General features: G+C 38.4%; 2 protein-coding genes across 2 annotated transcripts; one reads left to right on the forward strand and one right to left on the reverse strand.

The window, feature by feature from the left end:
- Positions 1-641: 641 nt before the first annotated feature.
- NDHU (Chaperone DnaJ-domain superfamily protein) lies at positions 642-2,812 on the reverse strand. Its single transcript, XM_089987499.1, has 5 exons — positions 2,523-2,812; positions 2,371-2,432; positions 2,159-2,248; positions 1,819-1,959; positions 642-902 (listed from the first exon to the last, which is right to left on the reverse strand). The coding sequence occupies exons 1-5, from the start codon at positions 2,773-2,775 to the stop codon at positions 807-809; spliced, it is 642 nt and encodes a 213-aa protein (XP_089843625.1). The 5' UTR covers positions 2,776-2,812; the 3' UTR covers positions 642-806.
- A 6,314-nt stretch (positions 2,813-9,126) lies between these two features.
- Positions 9,127-15,476, forward strand: LOC149816521 (small ribosomal subunit protein uS3x-like). The gene is made up of 5 exons (XM_089986675.1): positions 9,127-9,229; positions 9,351-9,670; positions 14,011-14,065; positions 14,381-14,512; positions 15,034-15,476. The coding sequence occupies exons 1-5, from the start codon at positions 9,200-9,202 to the stop codon at positions 15,196-15,198; spliced, it is 702 nt and encodes a 233-aa protein (XP_089842801.1). The 5' UTR covers positions 9,127-9,199; the 3' UTR covers positions 15,199-15,476.
- Positions 15,477-16,857: the final 1,381 nt, after the last annotated feature.

Raw genomic sequence — 16,857 nt, forward strand, 5'->3', positions numbered from 1 at the left:
CATAAAATATATTTATTACTACTTAAAAAGCTTGTGTCCTCCAGTCGAGCTGAATACCTTCTCTTCATGTTGGCTTAGCAGGCTATTTACAAGTATCAATGAACTCTTTGTGCTGAGCACAAGCTGAACCATGAATGGCTTATCTAGTTTTCTCATTATCTGGTATGAAGATGTGAGTACGACTTGACACGCAACTTGAGTGTGAAAACATTTAAAAAAAGAAGACAGGAGGACATGGATTTTTTAATTTTTTATTTATAAAATGTTATTTTGGATATTTCAATGTTTAAAAATACAATTTTAATAAAAAGGTATAAAAAACTATAAAAATATTAAACTAATCTTCGTACATGTTAGAGATGTGTCAGCATGTCCAGCTCGTGTCACCCATGCATTCTAAATGGCATGTCACTGTGATGCAAGATGCATCTGATCAGTTGTGAGTGGGTTTGGGGAAAAAGTGTTGACCTCTTCGTCTCAGGTTCAACTCTTGCCAGATACGGGTGCCTTTAATTGGTGAGCTCGGTAAGGGCTTGGGTGTTGGTGACCCACCCAATGTTTACCTCATAAAAGGGCAGGGTCGTTAAGTGACCCAGTCCTCAACAAGGATTCTTCGTCAAAAAATAAAATAAAAGAGATTACCTTTACATCCATGTTATTGAACTTAGACGACAGATATAAAAAAGAATCATCAAATACATTAAGGACCAAGTTGGCCATCATAACAGACAAGATATAATCACCAACCAGCTGATGAGAGTGTTCTTGTCCCTAGTTCCTTTCAAATTGGATGCATTAAGATTTGTTTACCTATTGAGAGCGATTGACAGTATAACAGCCAACACGAACCAACCTAAGAAAAAATAACCTACCAGCCTGGTTGGTCCAACATCCTCTGGTTCCTGCAAAGCACGATAACAAAACATTATGCTCTTAAACAGTGCATTACCAACCTTTGTTGAAGTTGAGCAAACTGAAAAAAATCACATGAAGAAGAGCAAAAAAGTCATCTTTGATGAAAGGGGTCAATTAGTGTAAAAAGAAGGCTGCTTCTAAGATATATAGCCCTCCCTCTCAAAAGAAGAAGACATATAGCCCTGCTTTAGATGACAAAATTCAGTACAAGCTTGTTTAACCATGTTTAGCTTCACCATTGCCCAATCTTAGGACTGATAAATGGTGGATGATAGCACTGAACCGGTAATAATATTTTGCAGCAAGGCCTCATTCCTATAGGAAAGGAATTTGGGTATCAAAACGATTACTTTGGACCAAGGTTTTCAGGATGGGAAACAGAACTTGGAAATGTCTTGACAAAAAAGGAGTCAGAACATAGTCTTCTTTAGGTTCATGTGAAACGGGAAAACGCGTCTACATATGTGTGCGTGTGTGAGAGAGAGATTTTTTTTATATAAAAATATTTTCTTATTTAAATAAAATGTATAAAAACACAGAAAATGTGTTTTTCATCCAAAGTAAATAGGTTTCTAGTGATGGGAAGCAGGTTTCTCACGCATTGAAAAATGTGTTTCCCACAAGTTTCTGAAAGGTTGGTTTCATGTCTCGGAAACGGTTTCTCAAAAAAATGAGATTCCCACATATGCAAGCAGTCAAGTTTTCGGTAACCCTGATTTGAACATGCATTCATAAGTGTCAACAAGAAGAGTTCCCACCGACTAGTCTTGTAAAGTTATAATTGTTATACTTATATGACAGCAAAAAAAAAAAAAAAAACTAATTCGAAAGCATCACAAAAGGCATTGCTGATGTAGACCCATTACTAACAAGTTATGATAAGAGAGGGTGGAAGATAGATACCTGAGGAGGAGGTGGCTCAGTAGGGGTCTGTGTTATGTCAACTTCAAATGGCCAAACGTATCGGTCGGGTTTCTCGCTCCTTGTTAAACTCCAATCATATAATCTTCTCTCTTCTTCGGACGAGAGAATCGCATAAGATTCCTGATTGGAAGCAGGGGATTCATGGTCAGATAAGACCATACGAATTCTACGGCTGGTCTTACCATTAGTCGTAACAAAACCATGATAACCTAAACTCAGCAACATCGTGAATAAAAACTTCATACTGTAGCAATACATCCGGTCTAGACATCACTAAAATATGGAGTCAAAATCTAGAAATGTGGGTCATATATCTAACCTTCAATAGCTCCAACCCCTTCCCGGCTTGCTCCTCATCCAGTCCTTGATACATGAGATCCTCGCATTTTCTTTTGTAAGCAACGGTGACCTGGTTGGGATAACAGGGAAGTCAGATGGTAGGTGGTGCACGAGAAGATGATTTATAATTGAGGAATGAAGATGAATAAATTACCTACAGATTTGGAAAATGCTCATTTGAGATGTAGGTACCTGATCATAGGGTGCTCCCCGTGGGATGCCGAGCCTGGCATAATGATCGACGGTCGTGATGGCTGCATTCTAATTCATTCATTCAATCAATTAATTAATCTTAGATTAGTTTCCTCCACAATTGGGGTGGAGATCAGAGAGAGAGAGAGTACCGATGCCTCGGAGTGCCTTCTGGACGTTGTCAGCGGTGATAAGAGAGGAGAAGCCCTGGGGTTTGCCCACCACCGATGAAGACGAAGGGCCGTCGGAAGGGCTCTCTGTAGTAGCGCTCTCCACGGCCGTCTCCGGTGTCGCTTCCGACGAACTGCCGACCTGAAGCCGCATTTTTTTCGCCGGAAAATCCGTGGATTTCGGCCGGGAAGCCACGAGGCCGAATGTCGGAGACAGGACTCTTGCCGCCATCATTTTTCTCCTTCTTTCTGCTGCATCCGTCGAGGAGGGGTGGGTGTTATAATGAGAGCCAGAGCGAGATAAGAGGAGACGTCGTAGCCACACACAAGTCAGAACCACGAAACATCACCCACTCGTCTCTTCTCAAATGTAATCATCATCCAGAGAGGTTGTGTCCGTATCCGTTTAGGCTGATTGGATCCAGTACCCGATCCAGGCAGTGGGGGGCCACAATGGCTGAGACGTTCATCAGACCTGGGTGATTCGAGAATCGGATCCAACTCTGAGGTGCTGATACTACCACAGCATGGTCGCCCTTGAGCTCCCCCTACCCACTAGGGAGTGCCCTCAGATTCGAACCTTGCGACAAAGAACTTCACCCGTGTTCTTCGAACTTGTGCCGTCCCATCCACTTGGTGACATTCACAAGTCGCCCCTACCATATTATCTGTGCTCTTGGGGCTTCATAAACCATACAAGTAAACCAAACATTTAAAAAAAAATAAAAATCTTAACTAGGACTCGACTCCAAACCTAGTCCAAGTGAAATTTCATAAATCATACTGACTTCATATGCTAATAGGACCTCATAGGTCCAATCCAGATAGATAATCGAACCTTTTCTTTATTACCAAACCTTAACCTTATTTGATGAGGTGACCTGTTGCCCCTATAAGTGAGACGCCATTTAGCTTGTGTATCATGGGTGATACGAAGGAAATATGCTATGATACAATCAGTGTTGTGAGAGGCGAATGCTTCAGTACCTAAAGCCTACGTCTTAGAGGAAAAGCCCAAGCTCAAGGAACCGATGCGTTGTAGTGAGGCATTTGCAGGCTCGAAGCGCACGCTTCACATGGGTGAAACGCATGCCTCACTTCGAGGCGCGCTTCGCTTCTAAGGCATGCACTTCAAGGTCGGACCACCGCTGCGAGGTCATCCAGTCGATGAAGACGTTGAGGAGGCTGGTGAGGTCGAGCATATGCGAGAATGCCTAGATCCGCCGCGATAGCGTATGGTCGATGAGTCCCACAGGGACCAACGATTGGGACAAGAGGGTGTTCGGGTGGGGGCTGCGCCAGTTCTCCTGGTATGGAGGGCTGCTTGTTGATGGGTTCGATGGGAGAGGCGTTGTTATTGTTGGTGGTTCTTGGAGTTGCGGCTCTTGAAGGAAGAATGGGGTGGTGGTGATCCTTCTGCAGGTGATGGTGATGATGGTGGTGGGACTGAAGGTCTTGAGGACGATGTGGGTTTTGGTAGCCATTTTTTTTTTTGGTTTTGGTTGGTGGTGGTGTGAGAGGTTTTGGTTCAGGGGAGTTGCAGAATTGGGCAAATGGGGGTGGGGCTGTTTGGATGGTGGCGATTAGGGTTTTGAGGTTTGCTTGGGGTATGGGTGGAAGGCGTTTTGGAGGGCTTTTGGTGTTTGGGGTTTTGACTCTTTGAGTGGCGGTTGAGGACTTGGGGGAGTATCAAGTTTGCGAATCAGGTAGTGAACTCTAGACATACTGAGAGAACTTAGAGTTGGCTCAGTTGCCATAGAAATTGCATTGTTTCAAGACTTTAAGCAATAGGATTTGAACTTGTTGGGATGTAAAATATATTTAAGATACAATCTTTATTATTCAAGTAGCATGTAAGAGCCGAATTGAGTTCAACACCTACTGTTCATGTTTGGCTCACCAAACCCATTTTACTAGTGCAAACAAACTCTTTAAGAACTGAACATAAGCCCAACCACCGGCCACCGGATGTGTTAATGAAAGTAGCTTCTTTCAGCTTTCATTTGGTGGTACTTGATCTTTACCACGAATTGTTGGATAAATGAGTATACATGTGTGTGCATGTTGAAATTACACAACATTTCATTAGGTTTTGAACTCTCAATGCATTAACACGTGACGTGAACTAACAACTCCTACCATACAAGCGGAGCCCTCGTTGTATTCTATATGATTTCATGATTGTAGATATAACTTGTTTTATCTTGCAATATGAGTCTAACTTAATTGTGATTTACATGTGCATGCATATAAGCAAATGAATAATACGAGTTAATTATAGGAAAGTAATATTTATTTTATACTATCGTTTATTAGTAATTCTTATTTAAAATTTTCATGATTTTTATTAATATTATATATTTTATTATTATGATTATGAAGCTTACACTTCAACACCTCGAGGCTTATGCCTCGCTTCATAACAGGCGCAACACCTCGCTTCGCCTCATCGCATTGAACAACCTTGGATACAATGACGACCCTCGCACTTATAGACATTATTTTAATACTTTTGATTTTTCTGTAATTCTTAATGATATGGCAATAAAAATACGTTGTATATATTAAAGTATCAAAATAGTTTTTAATTGATTATAAATTTAAAAAAAAAACTATGTTATGTCCTATTTTTCAAAATAAAAATGAACTCACACTTATTTATCAGGTCACACACGTATCTTTGTGAAATAGCTTGGCTTAAGAGTATTTACACAATACTGCGTGGATAGCAGATGAGCTAAGTCCGTCAGGGGCACCTTGACGGTACCTTTGATGCCCATTATCCATGCAATTAGGGTGTCAACAGGTCGGACCCCGCTAAAGTAGGTAGATCAAAACCCAGATCCGATAAGAATTACAGAAATCAGACCCAGTCCATACCTGCTAAAATAATGTTTTTAAGTTTTTTACATTGAAAAATTACTGATCTTAATCAGAACTCAGGTCGAACCTTGGTTTGGTATAAAATTTCTTAAACCATACCCAAACCATTTAATAATCGAACCTCATAGGTAATCGGACTTCCTTCTTTGTAACCAAACTCTGACCCTATAAGATCTAGTACGAGTCAGGATCGGGTCATACCCAATCGGTTGACACCCCTACATGCAATGCTGTGCATCCCAAAACGCCACGACACTTCCCTTAAGCTTAAGACTTCATTTTGTAATTGTTACTTGTGAGTCAAACATCCTTTTTTGTTTCATGCCATGTCAGAAATCTATGTTTATTTTTTTCTTTATTAGGACTATTGCCTGTAATATGATCTCCCTCCTCACATGCCATGATACAGGAATAGGGATGCAAATGGATCGGATCTAAAACAGTTAAATATATAGATTCGGATCCAGATCGGACAGACACAAAACAGCAAAAAATTGCAAGACCTCCATCCTGAATGTGACACAGTTGCATCCCCTACACAAGAACACACCATTTTGGGTGTGTGTTCATAGTGACACAAGTGGACCTTTAGGGGTTGTTTGATGCGGCGTTCTGCATCATGCAGGATGCCGCGGTCACTCAGAACACTGCATCGAACAAATAAGGGATGCACATAATGCCTCTGTCACGTTCTTTTTTATCATGTTATTTTCGTTCCACCTCCTGTTACGGTTAGACCAGGAACGGAAGGAACATTTAAAAAAAAGTCGGGGGAGGGGTCTCTCTCTCTCTCTCTCTCTTGCAGTTGATGGAGTGAGGCCGGTGATGGGTTGAGCCTAGCGGCAAAGGGTGAGGTGACGTTGGTGCCAGCGACTTCATTGTTCCTTTTTCTCTCTCTCTCTCTCTCTCGATTCTTCTTGGTTCTTCATTTTTCTTCTTTTTGTTCTTGGTTATTCTTCTTTTTAGGGTATTTTTTATTAATTAGGTTTTTTTTTTTCATTGATTAAAGGTTTTTTCTTTGATTTTCACATATTAGAGTTTTTTTCTTTGATTTTCATTGATTAGGGATTTGAATCAAATTTCTTAAATTAAGGTTTTTTGTAGTTAATTTAATTAGGGGCTTTTTATGTTTAATTTTGTGGTTTATTTTTCTTGTAGTTTAAGGTTTTTATTTATTTATTTATTGTTTATTTTTCTTGTAGATTAGGATTTTTTGTTTATTTGTAGTTTATTTTTCTTGTAGTTTAGATTTTTTGGGTTTATTTTTCTTTTAGATTAAGGTTTTTTTAGTTTATATATGAATCATTTTCTTGCATTTTAGGGTTTTATGATATATTTATATTTTTTGTGTGATATTACATTTATTAAATAATATATATATATATATATATAATATCAATTCTTATTTTTTCTCAAATTACTCAAATTATAAACATTTTTTAGTTTTTAGATCTAATTTGAAACCCATATCCCAGCTAAAATCCATAATAAACGTGTTAAAACACTCATATGGTCAGACGAATCAAGTCTTACACTCCAAAATGAAGTTATTCTGCTCATTATCTTTGTATGCTGACCTTTAGGGGTTGTTTGATGTGGTGTTTCGCGCATCATGCAGGATGCCACGGTCACTTGAAGCACTGCATAGAACAAATAAGGGATGCATAAAATGCCTCTGTCACGTCATTTTTATCATGTTATTTTTGTTTCACCTTCTGTTACGGTTAGAACAGGAATGGAAGGAACATTTAAAAAAAAGTTGGGGGAGGGTCCCTCGACTCTCTCTCTCTCTTGCATTTGATGGGGTGAGGCCGATAATGGGTTGAGCCTGGCAGCAAAGGGTGAGGCGACGTTGGAGGTCACCAGCACCGAGGTGCCAGTGACTTCATTATTCCTCTCTCTCTCTCTCCTCTATCTTCTTCCTCTCTCTCTATCACTCCATTCTTCTTGGTTCTTCATCATTCTTCTTTTTTTTGTTCTTGGTTATTCTTCTTTTTAGGGTATTTTTTATTAATTAGTTTTTTTTTAATTTGCATTGATTAAAGGTTTTTTCTTTGATTTTTGTGGATTAGAGTTTTTTTCCTTGATTTTCATTGATTAGGGATTTGAATCAAATTTCTTAAATTAGGGTTTTTTGTAGTTAATTTGATTAGGAGATTTTTATGTTTAATTTTGTGGTTTAGTTTTCTTGTAGTTTAGGGTTTTTTATTTATTTATTTATGGTTTATTTTTCTTGTGGTTTAGGATTTTTTGTTTATTTATAGTTTATTTTTCTCATAGTTTAGGTTTTTTGGGTTTATTTTTCTCATAGTTTAGGTTTTTTGGGTTTATTTTTCTTTTAGATTAGTGTTTTCTGGTTTATATATGAATTATTTTCTTGCATTTTAGGTTTTATGATATATTTATATTTTTGTATTTATATTTTTATTGTAGTTAATTTGATTAGGGTTTTTTATTTGATTAAGGCTTTGAATCAAAAAAATTTAATTAGGGCTTTTTATAGTTATTTGATTTGATTAAAGTTTTTTCTTTGTTTTTTTAATGATCAGTTTTTTTATTAATTCTTTTTATATTTAATTTGACTAGGGATTTTTTTATTTTATTTAGTTAGGGTTTGAATTAGGGGTTTTTAATTTAATTTTATGGCTTATTTTTCTTATAGTTTAAGATTTTTTGGTTTATTTATGTTTTTTTTATTACATTTTAAGGTTTTATAATTTAATAGGGTTTGATAATTTGATTTTTTATAGTTAATTTGATTTTAAGGTTTGATATTTTTATGATAAACTTTCATAATTAGATGTGATATGACATTGATTAAATAAAATATATATATATATATAATACAATTCTTATTTTTTCTCAAATTGTAAACATTTTTTAGTTTTTAGATCTAATTTGAAACCCATATCCAAGCTAAAATCCATAATAAACATGTTAAAACACTCATATGGTCGGGCCAATCAAGTCTTACAATCCAAAATGAAGTTATTCAACTCATTATCTTTGTATGTTCATGCTGTCCTTACATAGAGTAAAACAAATGTTGAACACATGGAGCACAACCTCTTGGACAGTCCAAACAAATGTTGGACTTGAGTTGTTACATAATAGGTTTTGTTTGTTCATTTCATTCAATCCTAAAGAAGCCATCAAACAAGTCCCTAAGCTTACCAATAAACAAGCAAAGTTACATTTACAAGTTATTTAACCCTCACCTAGGGGTATCATTTATCACCAAATGCCCTATCAAGTTCAACACCGGGATCAGGTCTTATTAACATAATCCTTATAGGACCTAGTTATGGTTTTTCTTATGGTAGTAGGGACGGTAACATCACCTCAACATTAGAACCAGATTCGGATCCACTGAGTCTAAACTAGATCCGACTTGCTGACGCGCCTGCCACCACCCATAATCCATACCGTTTACTTAGTCGGGCCCAGCAAATATTAGGCTTGGTCAGCACATGAAGTCAACCCCTAACCGACAGCTGCAATGTGCATCCATGATCCAATCATATTAAATTGGGTACAGATCCAGATCCAGACCCGACCCGAACAACCAAAAATTAGGGTTTCTCCATATGCGTCCATCACCGTCCATATAAAACCCGTCCCCACAATCTCAGCCGTCCGATATCGACATCCATCCTCGACCCCTCACCCCATATTAGTACGAGGGAACCCTCTCTCTCTCTCTCTCTCTCTCATTAGGGTTCTACCAAAGAGGTCTGAGAGCGAGAGAAGAGGGGCTCGTTCTATCCCCCGAAAGGATGGCGACTCAGATAAGCAAGAAGCGAAAGGTTCGCCCCCCTCTTTTCCCTTCCATTGCTTTCCCTGCTTGGATCTCTCTTCGAAACCCTAGCTTTTGCTGTACTCTGTTCTTAATCTTGGACCCGTTTCTCTTTCTGGTTTGTGTTTCAGTTCGTGGCGGACGGAGTCTTTTACGCGGAGCTGAACGAGGTGCTGACGAGGGAGCTGGCGGAGGACGGCTACTCGGGCGTCGAGGTGAGGGTGACGCCCATGCGCACCGAGATCATCATCAGGGCCACCAGGACGCAGAACGTCCTCGGAGAGAAGGGCCGGAGGATCAGGGAACTCACCTCCGTCGTTCAGAAGCGGTTCAGCTTCCCGGAGGGTAGCGTGGAGCTCTACGCCGAGAAGGTGAACAACAGGGGGCTGTGCGCGATCGCGCAGGCCGAGTCATTGCGGTACAAGCTGCTCGGAGGGCTCGCCGTTAGGAGGTCGGTGGATCTCCTTCTGTATACAGATATTTTCATTCTTGAAAGTTGTTATACTTCGCTGATTTTGCGAATTCTTGCCTGCAAAAATTAGTCTTCTTATGTTGATTTTGTGTTTGAATGGGTCATAGATTTGTTAGGACTATGTGATTAGATTAGAAAAGAATGTGTTGAAATTGTGATTTTGGTGAAATCGGTTACTTGCCGAGTGTAAGATGTAGTTTTTCTACTATGGTTTTGGTTTTTATTATTTTTGTAGTGATTTTAGATTTTTGGGAATCTGGAAAGTGTTAATGCGCAATCTGATGAAGAAAAAATGATGTCTATTCGACACTGTGGTTAACCTCTTGTATTTGAGTGAGTTTTGCTTTATATGAATTTGGGTTCTGGTTTTTGGTTTTATGGTTTACTTGTTATTCCATAATAGTTCAAAAATATGAGGTGATGTGAAAGAATGCATCTGAATCGATGTTTTGAAAATTTACTGAGTTGATGTGAACTTTGAAGCAGAGTCCTGGCTATGAAGAAGTGGCTTCACACTCTCTTCTGCTTGAACATGTGCATATGCTAATGCAGTTTCTTATTTGCATTTGAAGTTGCAGTAAACTGTGTCTGAGTGTGATTTTTTAATAATTTTCTATAGCACGATTGTGGGTGAAGTGTTCTTCAATAAATATTTTAAAATGAGGGGTGTTTTGTCGGTCTTTTTACTCTCCGAATTTGTGTCTGAGGGTGACTATTTCTTCTGCTCGTCAATGTATTAATAGCCAAGAGGTAATACTAGTTTCTCTTGGTGTTAGATATGAGCAGAAAAATGTAATGAATTCTCATTTAACTGCATCCTTCATGATTATAGGGCCTTTCTGTTTGTTTTGTCCCCCTGTGTTAGGTACTGCAGTTATCGTTGTCTTCTCTTTTGTTGATTATCAATGCTGATATGGCCTCACCCCATCAATGCTGATACGGACCAGTGTTCCAGCTTAAGCTTTCATGTTTTTTTTCTTCCATCTTGTGCCTTTGAGCTAGTGTGCTCTCACTTCCGTCATCTATAAAGCAGATTGGTTTTTTCCTTACCAAATTTGTGTCGGAAGATGACTATATTTAACTTTGATTCTCTAGGCTCTAATTACCTTGAAAGAATGATGGCTTCTTGGTATAAGCTCTGAGTAGCTACAATACACGAGGATGCTCATCTTCGTGTGCTCTCTAAGTTCTCTAGTTTGTCCACTTTTTCTTCTGAAATTTCATTAATTCATTTCAGATGTCTCTCCTGGAGGGTTGATTGTTTTTGGTTGAATCACATATGGAAATGGATACCTGAATTTTGACCGAATTCACTGATTTTGTTTCACGTCTTGTGATGCATACATATTATAAATTCTTTTGTGTTAGGACTTTAGTTCATTGCTAAATTGCTGAGCTTCCTATGTTCGTTCTGGCAACCTATAGCTGGAACATGTAATTTATTTATTTATTTTTTCTAAATTGGAGGCTGAACTATCTTGTAAGATGGTTGTAGAAACTCTACTAATTGTGACATTTCTGTTTCCTTTTTTTATGCTCCAGTTGTAAATTTGGCAGTGGTAGAGTGGCAGTCTTATGATGTCATTTTAGAATCACATATTTTGTGACATAATTTATCACAGCACTTGATGCTTGATTAATTTTGACACATACAGTAGCAAGTTGCATACATCATAATTTATTTTGACACCTGTGACCCTCCCGGAGTTGTCTAACCCGCAAAGGTGAAAACACCATTTTTTCGCTGCATAGAACCCAAAAGAAATGTTTTTAAAATTTTTGGTAAAATTTTGGGTTGGAGATTTCGGGGTGTGACACTTATGGTCCCGAGGAACCTCAAGAACGTGGAAGATCCGCCCGATCTCTCGTACCCAAGTCTCGGCAGCTTCAGGGTCTATCTTGACAGAGAAATTGGGAGGGTTCATGTCCATAAATCGTTTGTAGGTGACCCCAATCATAAATTATTTTTTCGTTTTTACAATTTTCATAGATCAGCATTTTTAATAGAAATTACAATTCTGTAATATATGAATAAGTCTTACATTTACAGCTTCAACATTGCTCATTTTTTATTGTTTGTTCTTTCATGTACAGCACATAGTGATTCTGATCTTGTCTGCCCTTAATTCAACATCATTACATTGTGTAATGCTACATGCTCTTTCTCGATTAATGAAATCATCAAATGAGTTCCTGTTCACTTAATGTTGTCACATATAAAACTGGTTAAATTATTTTGCTTACCAATTCTTCTTGCAAGTTGTCTGCCTTTGTTCTACTTCTACCCTCCATTATATAGTTTGGCATAATTAGTTTATGTTCTATCCTCTGTTAGATTGTCAGGATTCTTTTTTGGAAACAGATTATTAGTGTGTCCCCTTGTCCCAACACTGCTTGACACACATTTTCTTGAAACATCAGTTATTGATTTTATGGGCTGTATGTTTCTTTTGTACTTCTTGTGCCCAATAATCTAAAAGCAATTAAAATTGGATCCAGTTGTGAATGGATTCTTTAGTTCCAAAATTTGACACCACCAGTTTAATATCATCTGAACATAGAGGACCCAAGTTGTGGATAGGTGGGTTCGCGTTTGCCTGGATTGGGGTCAAATGGGCTGAGTTCATATCATATGTGGGGCTAGTTTGGATTATATTTAAATGAGATTTGGGAATTAAATCTCGTGGTGGGGTTAAACGCTAAGGCGATCAATATGTGATTCTTGTTGGACTGATAAATTGTATTGTGGTGAACCATGGATTATAGTGGTTTGAAATTTAACTTAAATCGTTTTGTGTTGACTCATCTTAATTTTGATACTTTGACCCTTTACTGAACCAAATTGAGTTGGATGTATGATGATAGTACAAATTAAAAACCATAGAAGAATTTAAGCAAAAAGACAAACAAAAAAAAGAATAACCACCTCTTTATTAATAAAAAATGATTTCTTTTGTTTATTTTCTGTTTATATTTAACTAGAAATCATTTAAATCCAAACACCGTGTTAGATTGTCAATTTGCTGTCATTGTTTGTAAACAGATTTAGATTTGTTTGGTGGTTCTTTTTTGTAGAAATAGAACATTGTTATAAAATTAACCCGGGCAAATTGCTAATTATAAAATCCATGTCACACAAGCGGTTCACACTTCAGAGGGTACGCCTTGTGTTGACACAGTATGACTTTGACACAAGTGCAAGACAAGACATGACACTTCATAGGCTCATCCAGGGTTACCGGAAGCGCCTCGCTAAAAGGGGAAGCGTGCTTCGGAAGCGCGAAATGCCGCGCTTCCGAAGCGTGGGGGGGGGGGGGGGGGGGGGAAGCGTCCCCCTTTTTGGGAAGCGCGCTTCCCTTTAATGGGGGACGCATTTCCCTTTAATGGGAAGCGCGCTTCCCATCACGCTTCCCCCTCGCTCCCCATGTTTTTTTCAATTTTTTTGTATTTTGTATTTTTTATTTTTATTTTTTTCGCTTCCCCCTTGCTTCCGAGACACTTCCTAGGTCGCTTCTGAGACGCTTCCTAGGTCGCTTCCGAGACATTTCCCGAATCACTCCTAAGTGGTCCCATGCTTCCCCGCTTCCTAAAATTTTGAAAGTGCCTCTCTTCCCGCTCCCGCTTCCCGTATCGCTTCCCGCTCCCGCTTCCTCAACTGGCAACCATGGGCTCAGCCAACCTTACTGTTAGACACTAACACAATGTCTCTTACTTTATGCCCCTTCATCTATGTTTTCTATGATATTGATACCCTCAGAAGTTAATATTTTTTTGGCTGGTAATCTTTTTGTTTTCAACTTGGATTTCTGTTTAGGTATGTTAACCATAATGGCTTAAGCTTTGTTGCTTTAGATTCTGAACTCAAAATCCCCATGTGACACCAATCACGTCTGTATTATAGTACTGTTGACCACCATATCTATCATAATTTGTCACATGCATCTCCACTATTTTGAAAGTCGTGTGATTTTTTTCACTGAGTTTAAAAAATAAAAAAAATGAGCATCCAGATAAAAAGATATGTAATGGATATCCCCTACGTTTTCTGTTTTGGATGCTTTAGACAATGTGGTGAGGAGATGTGTTTTTCTGAAGTTTCAACTAGCTATTTCCTGTAATTAAATGTTGTCTTGCCGAGTCTAAAAATAAAATAATGAACATCGAGATAAAAGATATGTAATGTATATCCCTACTTTTTTTTGTTTTGGATGCTTTAGCCAATGAGGTGAGGTGATGTGTCTTGCTGAAGTTTCAAGTAGCGTTTTCCTGGAATTAAATATTATCCAACTTGACATTCTTGTTTTTGGTGTCTCATGCAGGGCTTGCTATGGTGTGCTGCGCTTCGTCATGGAAAGTGGTGCTAAAGGATGCGAGGTAGGTCCTGAAACCTTTGTGTATTTCAGGAGCTGCCTTTTATGATGTTCATCCATTTGATTAACGGCAGCCAAGACACCATGAATGAATAGGTTGTTTGTTGGACGAGTCCCACATATTTTGAGTCATCAAGTTTTAAATAAGTGGCACCTACAAATAAATGTGATGGTGTTCTGACTGCAGTTTATCACATGGATGAATGGCATCCAAGCCAGCTCTAACGGTAGACCATCAGAGCTGCTTTTGAACTGATGCGCTCTCCTATTGCAGAACGTGTCAGCTGACATTAGTGCTGATTAACATTTGATTGTGTAGGTTATTGTGAGTGGGAAGCTCAGAGCACAACGTGCAAAATCAATGAAGTTCAAGGACGGTTATATGATTTCCTCCGGACACCCTGTTAACGAGTATATTGATTCAGCTGTCAGACATGTTTTGCTAAGACAGGTAAATGATTTGATATTTTATAAGTAATGATGCGTCACTCATAATTGCAAAGCTCTTAGATGGATTTGGAATACATTTAGTGTTTTTCTTAATGGGTGTTTTGTTACACTCCCACCCAAGGGAAACTTCTTTCCCTTGAATGGACTCCCAGGTGTGAAAGTGCTTCCCCATGGGGGGGGGGGCGGGAATGCACTTTTTGTGCATTTGTTGTGTGGGCTTTACTACATACTTGATCGCTTAAATATTTGTTTCACCCCTTTTAGGAAAGCGACCCTCTTTCATAGGAAATAGGACTTCCTTCATAGGAAAACGGGCATCAAACAAAAAAAATACATTCAACATCAAATTTACAACCCATTGTGCAGAGGCCTCAGTTTTTGGTCTTTTGGGGCCTTTTGAAAAGGTTCGCCACACTGCAGAATAAAATGCATTTTACGACTGTATTTGGATAGCATGAGGTTCTTATTTATCCTTTTGCCTTCAACTATTCTGGAAGTTGACATTTATTTACTTGTGGACAGGGTGTACTTGGAATCAAGGTTAGGATCATGTTGGATTGGGATCCAAAGGGCAAGCAGGGCCCAACTACTCCACTCCCTGACCTTGTTACCATTCACACCCCCAAGGAGGACGAGGAGCTTGCTCAGCCTGTGGTTATGGGATTAGAGCTTGATGTTGGGGCTTGAAAGTTTTGCCAGTACGATCAAATTCTAGTCTTGGTGTGCAGCCGATTTTGCTATATATCATGGGTGAGATTCATAGTTCTGTTATTTTTTCTTCTTTTATCTTTTGATTAGCTAATATCAAGAGAAGAATATTATGGTCTTAACTAAAAATTGCAGAGGGCAGGTTGTTGTTTTGCCTGCTTTTCTCTGTTTGAATGGAGTTTGTGCTTGTGTTGGACATTTTATAAGTGGTGATTTTGGTCTCTGCGGAGTAAGTTGGTCGATTGAATTCTCTACAACTTTCCAATAAGTTTTATGTAATGTACGGCAGCATCGGAGAGAAATGACGTTAGCCTAGATGGCAAGCTCACCGAGACGACTTGTGTCTCTTGCACAAAGCTAATCCAACTCGGTTTTGGCCTACTTGATAAAGTTGGCAACAATTATACGTTAGAATTTACAAAAAGCTCTCTAGCTCAGTCATCCATTTTCAGAGAGCTTCCAACATTTGGACAATTACGTTCAATTGCCTAATAGTTGCTTGAGGTGTTCAATGACAGTTGTATTTTCTTTCTTGATGAAATTTTGAAAAACACAGCTAGACTTTGGGCAATTACAAAAAACCTCGAAAATTTCAATATTGTTATATTCTTGTTCATATGCTTAAATAAAATAAATTCAGGGTTTACTTTCATTAGGTTTTTCTTTGATAGGCAAGCTGGGGGTAGGGCAGATCCCCACCAGTTGTACAAGTTATCATTGGGTTTTTTTGAACTTTGCAACGTCACAACACAAGGGCATGTTCCCTAACTTTTACCAAACAACCTGAGCCCTGTTGATTTTTTATTAAGCTGATATGAAATGTTTTGCTATAGTTTGCTTTTTTTTAAAAGTCTAGCTGGGGTTAGAAAGAACTTCCAGAACAACAGCCGCCCCATGTGGCAGAGGGATTCGATCCTGGGCCTTCAGCTTACACATGGGATACCACCTCGGTGGTAAATGTTTGCTGTAGTTACCAAACTTAGTTGTACGATATTATTATCAAAACATTAGGTTTGTGAAAAATTCCGAAAGAATTGTGGTTTTCAATGTAAATCTTAAACTTTATTCTATTAACTCAACTGTAAAGTCGAGGGAAGTGTGTTTAACATATGAAACATAATGAGAGCTGAATTCTTTGCTTTCTCTTTTGGTCAAATCCTCTACGACCAACTATGTTGTATGAGATTTTGCTGTTGAATGAAATGTTCTACTTCTCCAATAAAAGAAGATAAGTGTATTTTCAGCTATATGTGAAAACTTAGGTTTGTATTTTTGTAACAGTAAGCCATCGGTTAGATCTCTTTATAAATGGCTTCATGCCATTTATAGTTATTTTAAATAGCAACTTTTGGTGTTTGGATCTTCTATTTTTATTTTTTTAACGAGCTTTATAAATTTGGTGATAAATCATGTGATGTTTTAAGAAAATAAGGGGTCTTTTTTTTACAAGTACTTATTTTATTCCTTCCCACCAATGCCATCACCACATGCTCATGACCACCACTTCTACCGCCACTCTCACCACGATCATGACCACTACTACCTCTATTACCCAACACCTCATCACCACCATTACAATCTCTATCACCATCATTATGACCACCACCACAATCACTACCTTTATCACCACCACCACCT

Source organism: Nuphar pumila, chromosome 14, assembly GCF_984573655.1.
Source record: "Nuphar pumila chromosome 14, dmNupPumi1.hap1.1, whole genome shotgun sequence".
Classification (NCBI taxonomy): Eukaryota; Viridiplantae; Streptophyta; class Magnoliopsida; order Nymphaeales; family Nymphaeaceae; genus Nuphar; species Nuphar pumila.